Source organism: Oryzias latipes, chromosome 19 (assembly GCF_002234675.1).
Source record: "Oryzias latipes chromosome 19, ASM223467v1".
Taxonomy (NCBI): domain Eukaryota; kingdom Metazoa; phylum Chordata; class Actinopteri; order Beloniformes; family Adrianichthyidae; genus Oryzias; species Oryzias latipes.
In genome coordinates this window covers 13,637,345-13,656,676 of record NC_019877.2, presented here as the reverse complement: position 1 = coordinate 13,656,676, position 19,332 = coordinate 13,637,345, and the positions used below count along the sequence as shown (strand labels likewise).

At 37.8% G+C, this 19,332-nt stretch overlaps 1 protein-coding gene across 2 annotated transcripts; it reads right to left on the bottom strand.

Moving 5' to 3' along the window:
* Positions 1 to 1,640: 1,640 nt before the first annotated feature.
* LOC101163458 (5-hydroxytryptamine receptor 3A) lies at positions 1,641 to 18,064 on the bottom strand. 2 transcript variants are annotated; one of them, XM_020699667.2, is made up of 12 exons: positions 17,925 to 18,064; positions 16,895 to 16,972; positions 16,095 to 16,154; positions 12,886 to 13,043; positions 8,803 to 8,847; positions 8,564 to 8,673; positions 6,834 to 7,003; positions 4,583 to 4,743; positions 3,889 to 4,099; positions 3,624 to 3,794; positions 3,431 to 3,492; positions 1,641 to 3,348 (listed from the first exon to the last, which is right to left on the bottom strand). In XM_020699667.2, the coding sequence occupies exons 1-12, from the start codon at positions 17,962 to 17,964 to the stop codon at positions 3,112 to 3,114; spliced, it is 1,503 nt and encodes a 500-aa protein (XP_020555326.1). In that variant the 5' UTR covers positions 17,965 to 18,064; the 3' UTR covers positions 1,641 to 3,111. The 2 variants fall into 2 exon arrangements, with proteins under 2 accessions (XP_020555326.1, XP_011490758.2); XM_011492456.3 differs by lacking the exon at positions 16,895 to 16,972.
* Positions 18,065 to 19,332: the final 1,268 nt, after the last annotated feature.

The following is a 19,332-nucleotide window of genomic DNA, read 5'->3' as shown; positions in this document are numbered from 1 at the left end:
GCAGACAAACAGAGATCAGAAGACAGAAGGTCCAAATACAACGCTCGGTAAGGAAGGCAGAGTGGCAGAAGCAATACCTTCGTACGGAGCTTCACTGAGTGCAGAGCTTAAGTATGCTGTGGTTGATGAATGAATGAGAGTCAGGGATGAGGAATCCAGGAAACTGGGGTTGCTGGGAGTTGTGTGGCTAGAACTCTGGAGCCGGCTCCCACCAGTGACCAGAGGGGGATTCCTGGTTTAGACGCTCCATTTGTCCATCGGACTGAGAGTGGTCTTCTGAGGTGAGACTCACGTTGATGCCCAAACCTTTGAACATTTCACGTGACGCTCGTGAGGTGAAGAGGGGACCATGGTCCAACTCAATGTCCTCCAGGAGACCATAGTGCTGGAACAGACGTTTTTGTGGAGCTGTGGGCAGCTTAGGCCTAGGGATCAACCGGCATGAATATGTGGGAGACTCTTTGCTGTGATAGAGAGGTGTTAAAGATGTCAGTGTACACCTCTGCCAGCTGTGTTGCGCATTTCTTTAGGACCCAGTAACTAATAGTTATAATCCTATTACTAAAATATTCAACATTATGTTTTTCAAAATATGTATTTTTTTTCTGATCATGACTATGATTAAAATATTACTCCACAATAACAAAAGTTCTGTCATAATTCGTAGCCGTGACAGACCCAGGTGCTGGAACCCAGAATGATCAGACAAGTAAGTAAGTGGTAAGTAGATTTTAATCTCTTGGTAGAGAACAGCAAGGTTGGCAACATGGAGATCCGGGTTGGAGCGCGGCTCGTGACGTGGCTGGAGGTAATAGCGCGGCTATCGGTGTCCGGCGTTCCACGGGTGGACAGGTAAGCTTCAGGCGACTTCCACACAGGTGACCTTCGTGGCAGGGAATCCTGAGATAAGGAAACAACGTTAGTTTTGAGGCGAAGCAAAAGCAAGCTAGACATGAGCAGACTAGACCAGGCGTAGTCACCATAAGGGGTATTGAACTGACGTTGAATACTGGAGCTGGGTCTCCTTTTGAGCAGCAGAGGTGATGAGGTGAATTGGTCACATCTGGTGGAGTCAGGAGCAGAGCAGAGAGGGCGGGGAAGGAGCACTGACAGAGGTACCATGACAGGTTCACCTCAAATCATGTTTCCTGTTGGTCTTCTCCAGGTTTGCACACACTGCAGCTGCTATTTTGGCCCATTAATCGAGGCTGATCTTCTCAAGAGCTGTGATGTTTTGGGGCTGCTGCTGCAAAACACAGACTTTCTACTCACTTTTCAGATTATCTATTGGACTTAGAGGCAGATACGGGCTAGACCACTTAATAACCATAAAATCCTTTCAGTGTAGCTACTCCTTTGATGCCAGGGCAGTATGTTTGGAATGGGTTTTGAACTTTTCAATGGTAAAAAAGTATAAATATGAAATAAGAAGCTGTTAAAAGAAGCAGTCTGACTCTATAAGACCTGTGTCTTTTACACAGATAACCAGTTCAAACAGGTGCCATTAATAGAAGTAATGAATGAAAGATGGAAGAGCTTTTAATGAAGACTTGCATGTTTGCAATGAATATAAATTTATGAACAATTATACAAAAACGTTCCTTAAAACTCATACGATGTAATTTTTTTTTTTTTTTTTATTCTGTCACTCTCAGCTGAATTGTATCTGAGCCCTCACATCTTTTTAAGTGGGCAAACTTGCAGCATTGGAGACTGATGAATTTATCTATTTTCATTCAATCAATTTTTACGTCAAATGTCTTAATTTCATTTGTAAAGCAAAAGTATAAAGGAATCTATGCTATTTAAAAAAGGTCCTTATAATCAGTTTAGTGAGCACAACTTTATTTGAGCAAGACATAGACATGAAAAATATTTATCTGCATGCTTTATTTGATTAAGTGAAGAAACATGCAGTGTTTTTAACCAAATATCATATCCAATCAGGAGACACATGCAAATATAATGAGGCTGTTTTTTTCAACTTCTTTCGTTTAAATGCTGACGCAGAGACACAAAAACCAATCGAAAAAATTGAGTTCACATGGTACAGCATCTCCAACAAAGGTACCAGAAAACAAAGAACTTTGACTTTTGGATAAAGTTCGTTTGAGCTAATTGGCGAGCTGGTTCCATCTGTGTGCAGCATAGTAGCCAAGAGCAGCTTCACTCCTTTTGATGCTGACCCAAAGCTCAACAATCTGAATGATTTCTGTAAATTTCAGAGCTCTGCCAAGTAAGCAGGCTTTTTAGATCCATACAGCTGAAGAATATCTAAACTAGAATGTGTTTCATTCAGACAAACCTCAGCTATGGAGACTTAAGTCTTGCATTCTTGAAATAGATATGACTCAAGACTCAACCTGAGAGATTTAAAATGTAAACAGAAATTTGTCAACAGTTATCATTTGTTATATGTTTAATCTCTATGCACTATCAGATCTAGCATACAACTGTTTCATTTGTAAGAATTCAGATGAATCAACTCCACTATTATTGTGTCACACCATGTTTGCAAATACTTTAATGACAATGTGTGGGGGAAAAATACAAATACGAGTCAAAATAAATTTCAAGACTTGACTGGGATTCCCTGAATTTACTTATGAATTTTTTTATTAGTCACTTATATGGTACTAAGTGGATTTAGTATAGCCTCCATGTTGGAGTTAGTTGTGAAACTAACTTGACTTTGCTTCTGTACATCAAAAATCAAACTCATTGGTAGTACATAGCTCCCTAAAGGTAAGTGTGAAATATTTGCATCATATTTGCATGTCTTAAGACCTGAGTATCTATTAGGCCCATTTAGCTTCACTTCTCATGTACTTTGGCATTATTCTTTGACATTGGCTTTAGACCATTGGTAAATCATCAAGTAATTAGTGGTTTGAGAATATTTTTTAATCCTTTCTTTCAAACGTACTTAATTTTTTTGCTGAAGGAAACTTCAAATCCAGCATTTTTAGCATCTTCAGTGACCACATTCAGCTTAAAGCATTCACACTTGCCTTATCGCAGGTAATGCAATTCATCTAGTTCTGTATTGGTACACATGCAATATTTCCCTATTTAAGTGTGACTCTTGTGTTTCCTTCTCTTCTTTCATTATTAAGTACCATCAATATTCCACAAAGTAAAAAGGACACTCAAAAACAGAAGAACAGATAGTATATAAAAAATAATGAAGACTTTGTCTATTTTTTCAGCCACTCTGGTCCAGTAGCCAGGCTTCTCATCTTCTGTCCTGCTGCTGCTCAGCAGAGTAATGGATTTCTTCATTTCACTAAGCTCCTCATAGACTTTTTCCATGACAAGAGACACCTCAGTGTGGGGACTGCTGCAACCCTGCAAACATGGTTAAACAGTCAAGTTAAATGACAACTTCACCTTTCACATTGTTGTCTTTGAAATAAGACAAAGTTCTAACCTCTTTAGGAAAAGACTCATCTTCTTTGGCAGCAGATGCACAGCAAATCCTTTTCTTAATTCCTAAAATGATGGACACAAAGAGTTTATTCAAAGTTTAACACCATTATGTCAGCTGAACCAGGTAGGTTTGTCTACCTGGTAAACACAAGTTCATATCTAAAAATCTGAAACAGAACAATAAATATTCTCACCAGTACAACAGCATGGGAGTGGACTGTGTTTATCTTCTGGATTCTCAATCAGTTTCTGGTTTTCTTCTTTCTTGTCAGTAGAAGTCTGGTCTTTGTCTATCAAATACATCACTAAAATGGTTTCCAGGAGGCTTAGTAGCATCAAAGTAAAGATCCCAATGCAGTAGATCGCTGAGAGGGACATGGAGATCCAGAGACAAGAACATTAATCCTGTGTTTACAACATCTCATCAAGAATTAAGACTTGAAGCCAAATTGTCTTTACCTATAAGAGGAATTTTGTCTGAAGAAGGGGGCAAAATGTCATTGAGAATAAGCTGCATCACAGTCACAGCAAGTAGGACTGTGACCTTGAAGCCAACCTTCTCACCCCCAGTGTCTGACATGAGGAAGGAGGCAAAGTCCAGACACAAGAAGAATAGAACGGGCAGCAGGAAGTTTGCGATATAAAGGACTGACCTTCTCTTCATGCTGATCTGTAAAATAACAAAATGATGACTGCACTGTAATTTACAAGAAACCTCTTATGAAATCACCATTTAAAAACAAAACAAATGTGCAAAAATACAAATAACGTGATTGCTGCAAGAGAAAATTGAGTTTAGCTATTTTTATTTAGTTTGTTAGAATGTTAAATATAGTTTAAATGTGTTTTATCCCATCTAACAGTTTTTTTTTTAAATAAAAGTTAAGAGGTCTATTTGCTTTATAAAAAAACACTACCAAATGTAAAACACTGCTTTAGGTTTCATTAATCTTATTTCCTGTTGTCATCAAATTATCCCTATAATCAGCAGCTTTAAAATATTAGAATGAAACCTTTCCTGTTTTTACAACAAACATTAATCAAACATTTATTATTTTCTGACTTTTAGTCCTTCATATTTTGACATGAAAGCTAAAGGCTTTACACAAGAATAATATGAGACTTGCACATGTTTGAATCCAGAAATACTTACAGTGTAAACAACCACCGTTTGGTTGAAACCAAAATGATTGATTGTTTTTTTGCGTTCTGACATGCTGATAAAAATCCATTCAAATTGCGTCTGGATTGTTTGACGAGACTCCTCTGTAAGCTCTGAGTCTTCGGTATATTCGAGCAATGATAGTTCAGAATCTAGGAAAATGGAAAAAAACAAAACAATTAAAAGGTCTTTTATGCCTAAGTCCCATGCACCTGTGACCCGTACGGGTGCTGCGGGTTTTTGGGTTGTACGGAGGGTCAGCCACATCTTAACGGGACCGCAGGTGTGTCTTGCAGTTTTCTTGAGGCTCATGCGGCCACTTTAAGGGACGTCATGAAAATAAACGTTGCCATTTTCATGTGTGTGGTAAGTGTATTGTAAAATATTTGTAAGGATGATGTAAGTTGCACACACGTATGACGTATGGGTGATGCTGTCATACGGTGCACTTACACCACACTCAAGGAGCACGTAAGGAGTGCACAATTATCACTTGAACAGCACAATGCTCCTTGCGTGATTTGGGTGTGTTAAAAAAAATGAAAAATTTGTACATTACACCTGCACACACTTCACCCTTATTTACGCGTTGTATAAGTGTTAACTCCGCCCTGTTATTCGCAGCATGCTCGTGAAAAAAATGTGCATGAATATTTTGGCTCTGCAGCCGGGGTGTCAAACTCCTCGAGAGCTGGCCTCCTGCTGGCTTTCCAAAAACCCTGTCTTATCTGTTGCTGATTACCTGAATCAGGTGTATTTAGCCAATAAGAAGGTTCAATGGCAGGTTGGTCGGAAAACATGTCAGACACCAGCCCTCTAGAAATGAATTCTGAAACTCCTGCTCTAGAGGTTCACAGAGTGGTCTACAATCCTAAAATTTCACCACCTATGTTCCCTGCACAGGTTTGCCCAATTTTTTGCCTGCAGACAGCCAGCATCCCAACGTAAGGGCAGTTGTGACTAAGGCATTAGCTAAGCAAAATGGAAAGAAGTGTTTGAAGTCTTTGATGGACATCTCATGAAATATAGAATTGCATCTGTGCTCACCTGTCAAGATTCTGCCTCTTCCCATCTCTGCTCTGCAGTCATCCTCATCACCCTGTCTGTGGTTCTGTCTTTCTGGTGAAAAAATCCTGTTTCTGGATCTCTAAGTTGTTCCATCTGTTAGCATCCCTACTTTAGACTAGACCCCCACCACCACCACCACCCACACCCCTGAGAGACTTTTTTGCTTCAGCTATTACTCAGCTGTCTCCAGGTTATTAAGAGCTAATAAGATTCTACTCGGTGCTGCCCCCTTTCTGCACGGAAGATATGCTCCCATCTCTACCTACTTAGTCTTCTGCCTGTTTCGCTATCTGGATGTACTTTTTGTGTTGTTGTTTGCATTTTTGGGACACGTCACTTAAGATTCTGATGTAAGTGACATTGTCTTATAGTTGGATGGTGGCATCTGGACTCAAAATCTACTTTATTGAAAGACCCCATCCAATAAAAATTATGTTTTTGGTTTTTTCAAGATGTTCTTGTGGTATTTTTTAGATGAGGAAAGACATAAATAAAATTAAGCTTAAATTCTATGTCTGGGTATATTTTTAATGTATTTATTAAAATTGTCCTAGATTAAAAAATGCCACGTGAAAAAAAACTTGCAGCATTGATGTGCATGTAGGTGCCACAGTTGGTAGGCCTCAAGCTTCCTGCTCTGCTCCATTCTGATGCATCCACTCACAAGACTACATCCACATATGTCTTTGTTTTTCTTGTGTGAGCTGGCATCTGCCTCAAAACTGTACAACTGGATGGCTTCGACATTGCTCGCCATTTTTGGAGCACGTTTAATGTTATCTTGGGATTGTGAGGGGTTGTAAGATAGTTGGATAGAGTGTAAACATAGGGATGACAGGAAATGAAGTGGACTCACTTCCCGCCATCAGTCCTGCCCACAACTCAAAATGACAGGCTTTTTGAATTTTCATTAAAAACAGGATAATTATAATTAAAAGACCACTGGGAATGCTTTTACAATGGATCAGAAGATGATCAGAGTGGGATTTGAAATGTTTCACCACTCAGACAAATGGATAAATCTGCTTGAAATCTCAGTGACCTCACTAATCCACCAGACTGAGGAAGCCACTTGGATGAGTGTTTAAAAAAAGAAAGACTTTAAGTCGAGATGCCATGACTCAACTTTGCAACATTCTGTGAATCAGTTGTTTCCAAGCCACTTGACTCTTACCAGAATGCATGATAGATTTGAATGAGATGTTGCAGCTCTGAATGTCAAATGGAAATCTGTAAACTTCCATCTTGCAGGTACTCTCCACCACTTCGTCGTTCCTGAATTCAATCCAGCCAGAATTTTTGATTTTGAGATGAGTACTTGGTGTGGCTTTATCCTGCTCTGTCCTGTAGCACACAACAAATGCACAATATTAGATTAATTTTGTTATTAAATAATGGTGCTTTTTATAATTTTGTGTTTACCTTTGGTATTAGTTTATAAAATACATTATGGGGCACTTGCATTAGAAAGGTGCAAAAACAGAAAGATTTATCAGGATTTACTTTAAAGTCAAGCTTTTTAAAACAAATAATACAAAAAATAAAACAAACAATCTTCGCCAGTTTGAAACAGATTTTTTATTAACAGTGAAACGATGAAGTAAATTTTAAAAACTGTTTTGAAAAGAGGAAAAAAAAACTCAAAAATACACTGCAACATTTCTACGACGGAGTTTTAGGGCCACCAAAAAAAAAAAAAAGGAAAATTACAAGATTTTAAGTCGTAAATTTATGAGAAAAAACTCGTAAATTTATGAGATAAAGTCGAAGTGAGCATACACAGTGCAAGAACAAGTGAACGCCGTGCAGCAGCAGAGCAGACGACTAAACTCAATGAAACACGTGAGCTGAATGTTTATTGAAAACGTCGCAAATGTTTGGAAGCTCATTTGTTTGATTTACGATTTATTAATGATTTATTTATTTATTGATGGGTGGCTTGCAGGACCTCTGCAGCCCGATGAAGCCGTCGGGCATCCCTGCAGCTGTCCACTTGAATCCTTTCTTCATGTAACACTGTTTACTTCCACATTGGTGTTCGGATTACAGGTAAGGTGACAAATCAACTTCAGGGTGTGTGAATGAAAAGGAAAATAAAGGCTGCAGCGGTCCTCTACACCCAAACGTGTTTCTGAGCTCCTTATTTTACATATGAAACTCCGCTTTACTGACACCAAACCCCGGAAAGCTGGCTCCACTGAAAACAATCTGATTTTGAGTTGCCAAAAGGTTCAGAATCTCTATGTTTTTTAAACCTATATTCCGGAAATAAAGCTTCACAAAAGGCTCCACATATTTCATCTTCAAGCTAGGGTCCGATAAACGGAGCCTTGTTAATCTATGACTTTTGTCTCGTAAATTTACGAGATTTTAAGTCGTAAATTTATGAGATATAAACTCGTAAATTTACTAGATTTTTTCACGTAAATATACGACTTAAAATCTTGTAATTTAACAGTTATGACTTTCTTTCACGTAAATTTATGACTTCAAAGTCATAATTAACAATGAATTTTTTTGTAAACTGGCCCTGAAACTCCGTCGTACATTTCACATGTGAGCATGCACTATATTTAATTAAATATTTTCAAAGGATTTAAAGTTTTTTTGTTAATATGTTGAATGTCAAAATTACCTTCTTTAAAAATGTTGTGTTTCTAAAATATGCATTGTATAGGTCTATTGCCTTTAAACTGCCAATTGAAGCTAGTCAAATAGATATTATTAATAGCAGTAATTAAAAAATGGGTTTTCATTATTTTCTGATATCACTTCTTTGTCGTCAATTTGTAATTTGGTTCAAGAATAGGAAATAATGGGGACTTTCTATTTTGAAAGTGTACATGAAGCTATGGCTGCTATTGGGTTAAAGAAATGGCAATAATACATTGAATTTAAACTTACATCTCTTCAATTGTCAGATCAGGAATCCATAAATATTTTGTTGGAATTAAAATATACTCCTGTCCACAAAACTGTTTAGGATCCCACCGAATGTGCTCATTGTTCCATTTCTATAAAGGAAAAAGCATTAACACGAGAGTCACAGATGAGAGAGACGAGAAAAAAAATGAAGGAAAAAAACAATATTAATAACCACAACATGTTTGTAAGAAGGTATGTATTTCTAAATGAAAACTTACCAAATAGACCCAAATGTAAGAAAAGAACATCTGGTGAGCCTCTCTCTACGAGCAAAGACATTTTTTCTTATCAGACAAATAATACTTAGTGAAAAATTATGCATTCAGTACAATTATTTTTTGAAGCATCCTGTCAATTCTGATTATTTCACCTATCCTTTTTTTTCCTAGCAGCTTTAAGTCTCAGATTTAATTAAAAATCCTTCTGTTTGATAGTAAGCAAATAATAACCTCACTCTTCCATTCTTTTTAATCACCTAATCAGCTTTTTCTGCCTGTCTTACCACTACAGCATTGATCTTTTAAGTTGATCTGTTTTTTGTGCTCTGGAGCTTCTTTCTCACCCCATCTAGCAAACAACTCAGCATAAAGCATTTATGTGGTAAGTCAAGCACAAGTGTAGGTTAACCGCAACAAATTTATCTCTATTGTTGTCAGATGAAGAATTTGTTAAAATCCTGTTTGATTATAGCAGTGTTTTTCAACCAGTGTGCCGTGGGAAATTGCCTTCATTAACTGATCTAACAACATTTCCCATCTCCAGGATATCAGCTCTTTGTTCATCCAAACAGGCCCTGATAAAACACTGAGAAGTTAGGAATATGAAAGATCGTAAAATACTTTTTTCTTTGTGTTTATTTGATTCTATTAAATACATTTTGATAAGAATGACAGTACCGCAATTTAGCCGCAACTAAAGCTGTTTTCTGAAAAGTCCCGCCCCTTTAACTATCTCCGCCAATCATTCTTGGAGTCTTAATCACATGTCATCAGTCTGACCAATCAGAAGTGGTTAAAGTCTTCACTTCCTTGTTCAGATTCTGTTGATGAAGTCGCTCAGTTCTAACAAAAATACAAGCTAAAGGTTGTCTTTAGCGGTGTAGCTTTCGACTAGTTTAGTGTAGTCGCTAGTCTGTCCACGTTCGGCGGATTTTTGCACTACATCTCCCATGATGCATTGGGTTAAAATGACAGAGCCTCGGTGCACAATGAGTCTCCTCTTAACATCTTGAAACATCAATGAACAAAAATCAAACAGTTTTAAATCTTCTAACTTAACTTTTATTACATCTATTAGAAAAAACAGCTGCAACTTCCAGCTTTTTCTGTCACAATTGTCACAAAAATGCATGTGAGATTGTAGAGGGGCTGTAGATCAATACAGACTATGATTTTCTCCTTTCTTTTTTTGAATGCTGGTGTGCCGCGGGATTTTTTTCAAGATTAAAGTGTGCCGTGGCTCAAAAAAGGTTGAAAAACACTGGATTATAGAACTATCTCAATTAAACCTTTGCCTTTCCACATAATTTAGATTTTGTAAGTCTTAAAAAAACTGAATTTGGCGGCAACATTTACTGCATGCGCAAGATTATAGATAAATAAAAATATTTTTTCTTTTTTGTTTATTTTTTTGTCTAAATTTGTACATTTATTGGTCTGGCAAGTCAATTTCAATTTTTATTGAGTTCTTTTTTATTTATTTTTAACTTGTCCTGTCCATCAGCTGGGCGAACAGATGAGAGCTGAAGGCCTCTTGTGTTGGACATATTTTACTTTAACAACAGGGGTTATGAATCTTCTGACACACCAGAGGTATGTCTGAATAAACCCCATTTGTAATCGAGACCAAACTTTATTTATATTAATCGTATTTGAAAATATTTTGTGTTGGACCAGACGGAAAAGGAAAGAAGGGGGCTATTGAGGTCTCAGGGACAGTGCATCACTGCAAATTAGCTATTTTTCATCTGTTCTCCCCAAACAAATGTTAAAACTGTCTACTTAGTAAGCTAAAAACAACAGCTGAATATATAAAATAACAAATTATGTAGAATATATTGGCTATATATATTGGCTTCTTGCACTGCTATTATTGAGAAGGCATGCTGAGTGAAGGCACTTTTTTACAAACATGCAATCTCCTCGCACTGACCATTGTGTCATTCTTTGGAAAGTAGTTCTTATTTGGACAAACCAATTGAGTGGAGGAGATGACAAACCATTTATGATTTTATAAAACAGCCATAGTTTTGTATTCTTAATAACCTTCACCCAACTTAACAGTTTTTGTAAAAGTGCACAATGGTGATAACGCTAATTTGTTTTAATCCAGTATTTTCATTGTTTATTTATACAATGGGTTTAAGTGCTGTTTTGTTTGCCTGCGACCGGGTTGTAAAACAAGATATTGTGTGACAAAACCATAGTATGCATTAACATCTTAGCAGCCTGCAGCAGCAAATGTGGCAGAATAATGATACAATTGGACAAATTAAATTGAAAATATTACACACACAGATTCAAAAGTAATTCTTGTGTTTAATGCAGTGTTTTTCAACCAGTGTGCCGCGGCACACTAGTGTGCCGTGGGAGATGGTCAAGTGTGCCGTGGGAAATTGCCCTCATTAACTGATTTAACAACATTTCCCATCTCTAGGATTTCAGCTCTTTGTTCATCCAAACAGGCCATGATAAAACACTGAGGAGTTAGGAATATAAAAGATCATAAAATACTTTTTCTTTGCGTTTATTTTATTTTATTAAAGACATTTGATAAGAATGACTGTACCACGATTCAGCTGCAGCTCGGGCTGTATTTTGGAAAAGTCCCGTCGCTTTAACTGTCTCCACCAATCATTCTTGGGGATCTTAATCACATGTCATCAGTCTGACCAATCAGAAGCGGTTAAAGTCTTCACTTCCTTGTCCCGATTTAGCTCGTAAAGTCGTTCAGTTCTAACAAAAATACCAGCTAAAGCTCGTCTTTAGCGGTGTAGCTTTCCACAGAATCCGGTATCAGACCGTGGAACAAGTGAACAAAACAATGAAGCTCCGAAAAGCGATCTTCGGCCGTTTTATGCACTACATCTCCCATGATGCATTGGGTTGTGAGAGTGACAGCGCACAAGGAGATCTGTTGTTAAACGTCTTGAAACCAACGAACACACAAACTGTTTTTAAATCTTCTAACTTATTTTTTATTGCATCTTTTAGAAAAAAATAGCTGCAGCTTCCAGCTTTTTCTGTAACAATTATCTCAAAAATGCATGTGAGACTGTGGAGGGAGGGGCTGTAGATCAATACAGACTGAGTTTCTCCTTTTTTTTAATTTTTGGATGCTGGTGTGCCGCGGGATTTTTTTTAAGGTTAAAGTGTGCCGTGGCTCAGAAAAGGTTGAAAAACACTGGTTTAATGAAACCTCAAGATATTTAAATTCAGAGACAACTTCTATATTTTTCTAAAACATCTGCCTGTAGATTTATACTTTTTGGTTTGGATAAAAATGTAGCAGTCTTATTAAATTGAGTCTTAAACTTGAGTGATCCAAACATTCTGCAATATGACTCATTTCAGCCATCTGAAATGTGTTGATACCATGTGTATAATTGAGTGTGTCATTAGCATACATCTGTATGAAAACATTATAACCAACTGTAGGAAGGTCATTCATGTAAAGAGAGAATACCAAGGTGGTAATGATCTGTCAAATCAAAAGCTTATGCAAGGTCTAAGAAAATTGTATCCATTCCCATATTACTGTCTAAGTTAGAAAACATGTCATTGGTGAATTTTTTTATAAGCGCTGTGGTGGTGGAAAAGTGCTTTCTAAATTCAGACTGGAACTAAGATAAAATATTGATTGAAGAAATACATTTTAACAGGATCCACGAGGTCAGGTTGGGACACAAGGTGGAAGCAAAGTGAGTATTCTATGGAGCCAGTGTTAAGGTCTGATCCTGGTAAGACAGAGGAGGAGCAGGAACCAGAGCTACACTACAGTGTCCAGAAACTTCTAGCTATAGATCCTGTTCCTACCAAGATATCGTTTGTGGTAGTCGCAAACAATAAGTCTGACTGGCAGCATTTTAACTGAATGCCTATATGGCAAATCACATTCACAAACTAATTGCTGGGGAATAACCGGAGAGGGACCTCAGAAGAAGAGACCAACTAGAATCTTAATGAAAGTTAGAGCAACAGAGGGAGAGAAGAAAATTATATGTATTACAAATTATATCACCAGTACCTGTTTCTAGTATATTTCTGGGTAATTTCCAAAGATGAATAGTTGTAAAATCTTACCATATCCAGAATGGCGTAAATCCTCATTTGAACATAAACCCACGTCTTACTCCGATAGTCTTTGACAGGTCGGCTTATAACATACTTGTCACTGTTTTTCTTGAGATCCAAAATTTTCAAAATAGACTCATAACTGCATTTATATGCATCCTCAGTTTCTGAAAGAAGATTAAGACACATTCAGAGTCAAAGTGCTAATTAGTTACAGGAATACTAATAAAAATTTAAGTTGCACAATCTCAAGAATGTCTTATCTCCTGCCTGTTATATTTGTATCAATTTGGAATATATCAAAATTCCATCTTAATAGTGACGTGCTTACCAGTAGCTCATTGGCTGTTGAGAAAAAAGTTTCATTGAATGGCCCACATTTCTAATTTTTCAAATTTAATGCAACATCCTTTAGAATTTGTTACATAGCCACTCTGTACATTTTGTGCATATTGCACTAATAAAAATTGGTCATCCGTGGAAAAAGTGAGAAAATGTGGGGTCTTTACGTGAAATCTTAACAGACGTATCACAAATGAACCACGTTAATACAATGGAAGACGTAAATAAACTAAGAACATGTAAATCAGCGTAAAAGTCAAAATTCATTAGTGATTCGTCCGTCAATAAGTAATTTTAATGTGATATGTGCGCCCTATACACAATATAAAAGTTATAAATCTGTTGTACATGTATTCAAAGTCCATTAGACAAACGTGGACATACATGGAACGATTGTAGAAAGCCACAAATTTGCCTATGCATCTCGCAAAAATCATTCAAACATTTATGCAAAAATTGCATATAAACTACGCTAATTACGCATAAGCTGCGTACATCTGTGCACATCGATGAATGACGAACGCAAGAAACACACGTATCACAAAACACTGAGATATGTGGAAAAAGCGCAAAATGTATGGAGTGGCTGTGTAACAAGGCCTTAAAACACAGAGCCTGCACTTCTTATAGAATACATATTTTTTTATTTAAGACAAATAATCAAATGTCATAAAAAGGTATAATTTTAATAATCAAAATGCATGTTTTAACTTTTCCTTTAATTTTGTTTCTTAAACCACAAATATAGTGACACACACAATATTTATTTTATATGTGAAACTATTGTAGTAGGTTTAGGGCAGGGGTCCCCAAATCCAGGCCTCGAGGGCCGGAGTCCTGCTGGTTTTCCAGAAACCCTGCCTTACTTGCTGCTGATTACCTTGATCAGGTGTGTTTAGCCAATAAGGAGCTTTAATGGCAGGTTGATGGGAAAACATGTAGGACACCGGCCCTCGAGGCCTGGATTTGGGGACCCCTGGTTTAGGGGATGTCATCTGGACTTGGTTTTAAAGTTGGAAGACGTTTCGCCTCTTATCCAAGAGGCTTTGTCAATTCTGAAATAGCTGTTCTAAGAGCTGGTATATATGCGCTCATGGGGGAGGAGTCAGACCTGAAACTGGAGGTGTTGTCCACTTAGCCTACATGGTTTCGCGTCGTTAATAGTCCTTTGTCCTCAGCTGGGGGTTGGGGAGCCAGTGACTCCCTCTCCAAATTGGTCGTCTCTTTCAGCGGTTAACAACTCAGATGGAACTGGTTTGGTTTGTTTAGGTTTCAAAACACTGCCGTAGATGGATGGAAGAATAAACCTGAGACCACCATTCTTATTAAGAGAAGGTTTATCCTTCTTGACAAAGATGGCTTCTTTCACTTCTCGCTCAAACCATCCTTTCCCTCTGGCTAGAATTAGGACTTCACTGTCCTCGAAAGAGTGGTTTGTGGCCTTCAGGTGGAGATGTACTGCAGACTCAGGTCCACTTGGGTTGGCTCTGTGATGTTGGTGAAGCCGCTTGTGTAGAGGTTGTTTGGTTTCTCCTATATACTGTTCATTGCAGTTCTCTTTGCAGTGGATAGAGTACACAACATTACTCTGTTTGTAGCTGGGAATTTTGTCCTTTGGATGAACCAGTTTATGACGCCTAGTTTGTGCTGTAAAGGGTGGTTTGAGTCGAATAACAGGTACTGATCTGTGTGAGTAGGCTTTCTGTACACTTCAACCTGGAGCTGTCTGTCCTCTCCAATGATCACAGCACAGTCTAGAAAGGCTAGGGTGTTGTCCTTTGTGTCTTCCATGGTGAACTTGATGTTCTTGTCTACTGCGTTGATATGATCTGTGAAAGTCTCCACTTCCTTCCTTTACAGCACAAACTAGGCGTCATCAGGACATTACAACACAGAGCCCAGGAGGTCCCCACAAGCTCTGACGGAAAGAAGAAGGAAGAGCAACATATCCACCAAGCCCTCCGAACCTGTGGATATCCCAAGTGGGCATTCACCAGATCCCAACATACAGGAAAACAAGACAAGAAGGAACAAGAGCCGAAACGGAACAGTATTTCAATTCCCTATATCTCAGACCTGTCTGAAAAACTTAAAGGATTTTCAAACAACATAACATCCTAGTTCATCCCAAACCAGTCAATACCCTCAGACAAAAACTGGTTCATCCAAAGGACAAAATTCCCAGTTACAAACAGAGTAATGTTGTGTACTCTATCCTCTGCAAAGAGAACTGCAATGAACAGTATATAGGAGAAACCAAACAACCTCTACACAAGCGGCTTCACCAACATCGCAGAGCCAACCCAAGTGGACCTGAGTCTGCAGTACATCTCCACCTGAAGGCCACAAACCACTCTTTCGAGGACAGTGAAGTCCTAATTCTAGCCAGAGGGAAAGGATGGTTTGAGCGAGGAGTGAAAGAAGCCATTTTTGTCAAGAAGGATAAACCTTCTCTTAATAAGAATGATGGTCTCAGGTTTATTCTTCCATCCATCTACGGCAGTGTTTTGAAACCTAAACAAACCAAACCTGTTCCACCTGAGTTGTTAACCGCTGAAAGAGACGACCAATTTGGAGAGGGAGTCACTGGCTCCCCAACCCCCAGCTGAGGACAAAGGACTATTAACGACCCGAAACCATGTAGGCTAAGTGGACAACACCTCCAGTTTCAGGTCTGACTCCTCCCCCATGAGCGCATATATACCAGCTCTTAGAACAGCTATTTCAGAATTGACAAAGCCTCTTGGATAAGAGGCGAAACGTCTTCCAACTTTAAAACCAAGTCCAGATGACATCCCCTAAACCTACTACAATGGAACCAACCTGCATGAATGAGAGTCTTCATAGATATGTGGAACTATTTATTTTATTTTTACCTGGTGAAGGGGTGGTCATGCTTCTATTAAGGTAATCAAACTCAGTTGTGTTTAAGTCACCTGTTAAAAAAACAACACAAAAAATTTTTCATCAAGAAGACCAAACATGAAAACAGTCAGAACTGCTACCCCTAAAAGTGCCTGGGCAGTGGCTGACCGTTCAGTCGCCGTTGAATTTTAACTTTTTTTCTTTAAAACCTCACTGGCAAAATAATACCTTACATCTTTGGCATGTGAAAATTATTTAACAAATGATAGGATGATCAAAATAATGATGGGATGGGATAATGATGGGAAATAATGTGTTTGTCAGTTATTTATTTATTTATTTTTTTTTTTACCCAAGGATAAATTAAAAGTCCTATTAGTTACAAGCTAGTTTTTTTTAGGATCAGTCTACCTCCCCCTAAAACAGAAGAATAAATATAGATAATTTAGTTATGGGTCAGGCGAACACAAAACAGAGAAGCCTTTCGTGCCTCATACCGATCAGTTTCAGGTATTTTGAAACATTGGATGTGGATCAATGTGATCAAGATTACAATATCCTCTTATTTAACTGCACGGATCAAAGGTTATATCAATATTTCAAAACTTTGCTGCATTAGATCAGATGTGCTTGAATGTGGATTTCCAGCCCCTGTAGGGTGATTATTTTTAGAATGTCACAAAGATATTCATCATATTTTGTTAATAGTATTAAAAATAGCCTTTGTAAGAGCGTGACAAAAAAAACTGTTCTGGAGCTTCTGCTCAGTAGAGCTGGCTTGGATCATAAGGCAGATTCTTGTGCACTTTACCTGATGTTTCAGGAAAACCGTCGTCAGAAGGAAATGATACATTTTGAACCTCATTGAGACCCAAGATTGACAAGACACCTAAAATAAAAACTGTAATAAGTAATCTTTTTTAAAGTGAATATTCGAAAACATCGTTTGCTTAACCCTTGTGCTTTCCTAGGCACTTTAACGTTGGGAGTTGGGTCATCTAGACCCACTAGACAGTGCGCTGAACCTTTTGTCTTCAATGATTTGTGATCTTTACTGGTGTCCATGGATTACATGAAATCTTTCCGCCTTTATTCACCTTTGTCATGGTAGGGAGAACACGTCAATGTAATGGTGGGGTCATCTAAGATAGCACAAGGGTTAAATTGTTCTGAAACACTACTACCTAAATAAAGTTTATACAGAACCAATATTAAAAAAAAAAGCTATTGCAGCAACAACTGATTGCTGAGTCAGAAAAAAAGATAGATGTTATCATCTTGCTCTCTCTTTCGACCTTTTAGGATATATTTTTATTGTGATAGATTAGAATCTGTCCAGAGTACCAGTATACCCCATCTACTACCGACAGTCAGCTTTAACATTTTTATAACCCGGAACCGGACAAAGCAAATTTTGTCAGTAGTGCCCGATATCTTTAAGGCTTAATGAACACAAAAAAAAAAAAAAAAATAGTGTGTAGCTTTGATGCCTTTTGTCTCAGACATGGCTAATTTAAACAATATAAAGGATAGCCTGACAATGTGCAAACTCTTTTTCACTTTTTCTAATTTTTTGCATCTAGAATCTCCACAAAAGATTTGCTGAACTGAAAAAAAACGATTTAATCTTTAAAAGTCTTTTTAATCTTAACAGTCATGAGACTTAGTGGAAAATGAAGAAACAATTCAAACAAAGCATTCACTGAAACCCTAAAATTCTACTAAAATAACATAAAAATGTGTCTCTCCGGTCAACCTGATCCACTCAATGAAAAAAGTCCACTAATAACATTTAAAAGAAGTAATTTACACATGCAATTTAAAAGATCATCAAATCTTACCGGTAAGGAGAAGCACAAGGACAGATTGTGCAAGCATCATGGTTGAGAAGATCCGTCCCTGCTGTTTCCTTTTGCATCAATACCCATTAGAACTGCCAACACCCCTCGTATATAACAGCTCACAGCTCCATTTTACTTCCAGATCAAAAATGCGCATCTGGCACTCTTTCTGCGGTTACTTATAACAATGTGATGTTAACAGCAAACCTTTATTTTACCAAGCTGGAACAGGAAACCATCTGATCGAACCATCTCACTTTAGTTTTTCTACTTGCGATTGATCTACATAATCTTTTTTACTTTTAGACAAATGTTTAATTGCTTAGAACTTAAGAAATACTTTAGAGTATTAGCATTTGACTTCCTGGAAGGACAACTACAGCCAGAGTGTGACTGAAAGAGGGTTAATAGTGAGAAAGCAATTTTTATTAGAACCTCATCTAATTTAGCCTTTTCAGCCTAAGATTTTCTGAAAAACAATTTGATGCATTTCAATTATTATTATTTAAATTAACTTACCTTATTTGTTGACAAAAAGCAATGCAGGGATTTATGATAGACAGCCTAAAAGAAGACAAACCCAGAAAGTTTTTTTACGTTTATTGAATTTTTAAAGAAGGCAGGTGGTCTGTGTCAGAGACAGCAGGCGGAGTTGACATAATTAGTGTAGTCAGAAGCAGAAAAGTGGAGATACACAACAAACTGGTGATGGAATAAAGAGCCAAAAGACAATATATACTGGAAGAAGAAGAAAGAAAAGGGTAATGAGCTTATATCCAGGGGACAGAAAGGAGACTCAGGTGTAGAAACCTTGCTGCATATGTCAACTGTCAAAGAAAGATCAGAGCGAGTTCTTTCCATAGACTGTAGATCACTGGATATCATGACCTCATCTGCAGCCACCTGCTGGCTCCAAGAAGCCAAAATCCCATAGAATTCTATTGTCAAATATACAGCTATTACTCAGTCATTCTATTTGTCAGAATAACCATTCTTGCTCTCATACCTTTTTCTTTACATCTTTTCATTTTACTTTTTTCTATATTGCTAGTGATTCAAGTTCTAAACTGACCAATCAGATGCGTCAATAAAAGCATGTGGCGCCCGCTGGCCCCACCTTGAACGCTTAATTGACAGATTCTCCAGAGCCACTTTAGGTGGAAGGGCTTCGAACAGGCTTACTCATTATTGGTGACAGTAGTTGTCCTAGAAATGTGACTCAATCACTATTGACTGGTGTCCGTATCGCGGAAAACTGTTGACTAAATTGGCTTAATTTTGCTGGAGCCGGAGGTAAGGCATTTTCTTTGGGTGACACCACACCCACTTTGTCTTTCTCTCTACAGTCAATGATTCTATCAATCCACGTCAATAATTTAGCAATCAAACAAGACAGTGCAAAGTCCTG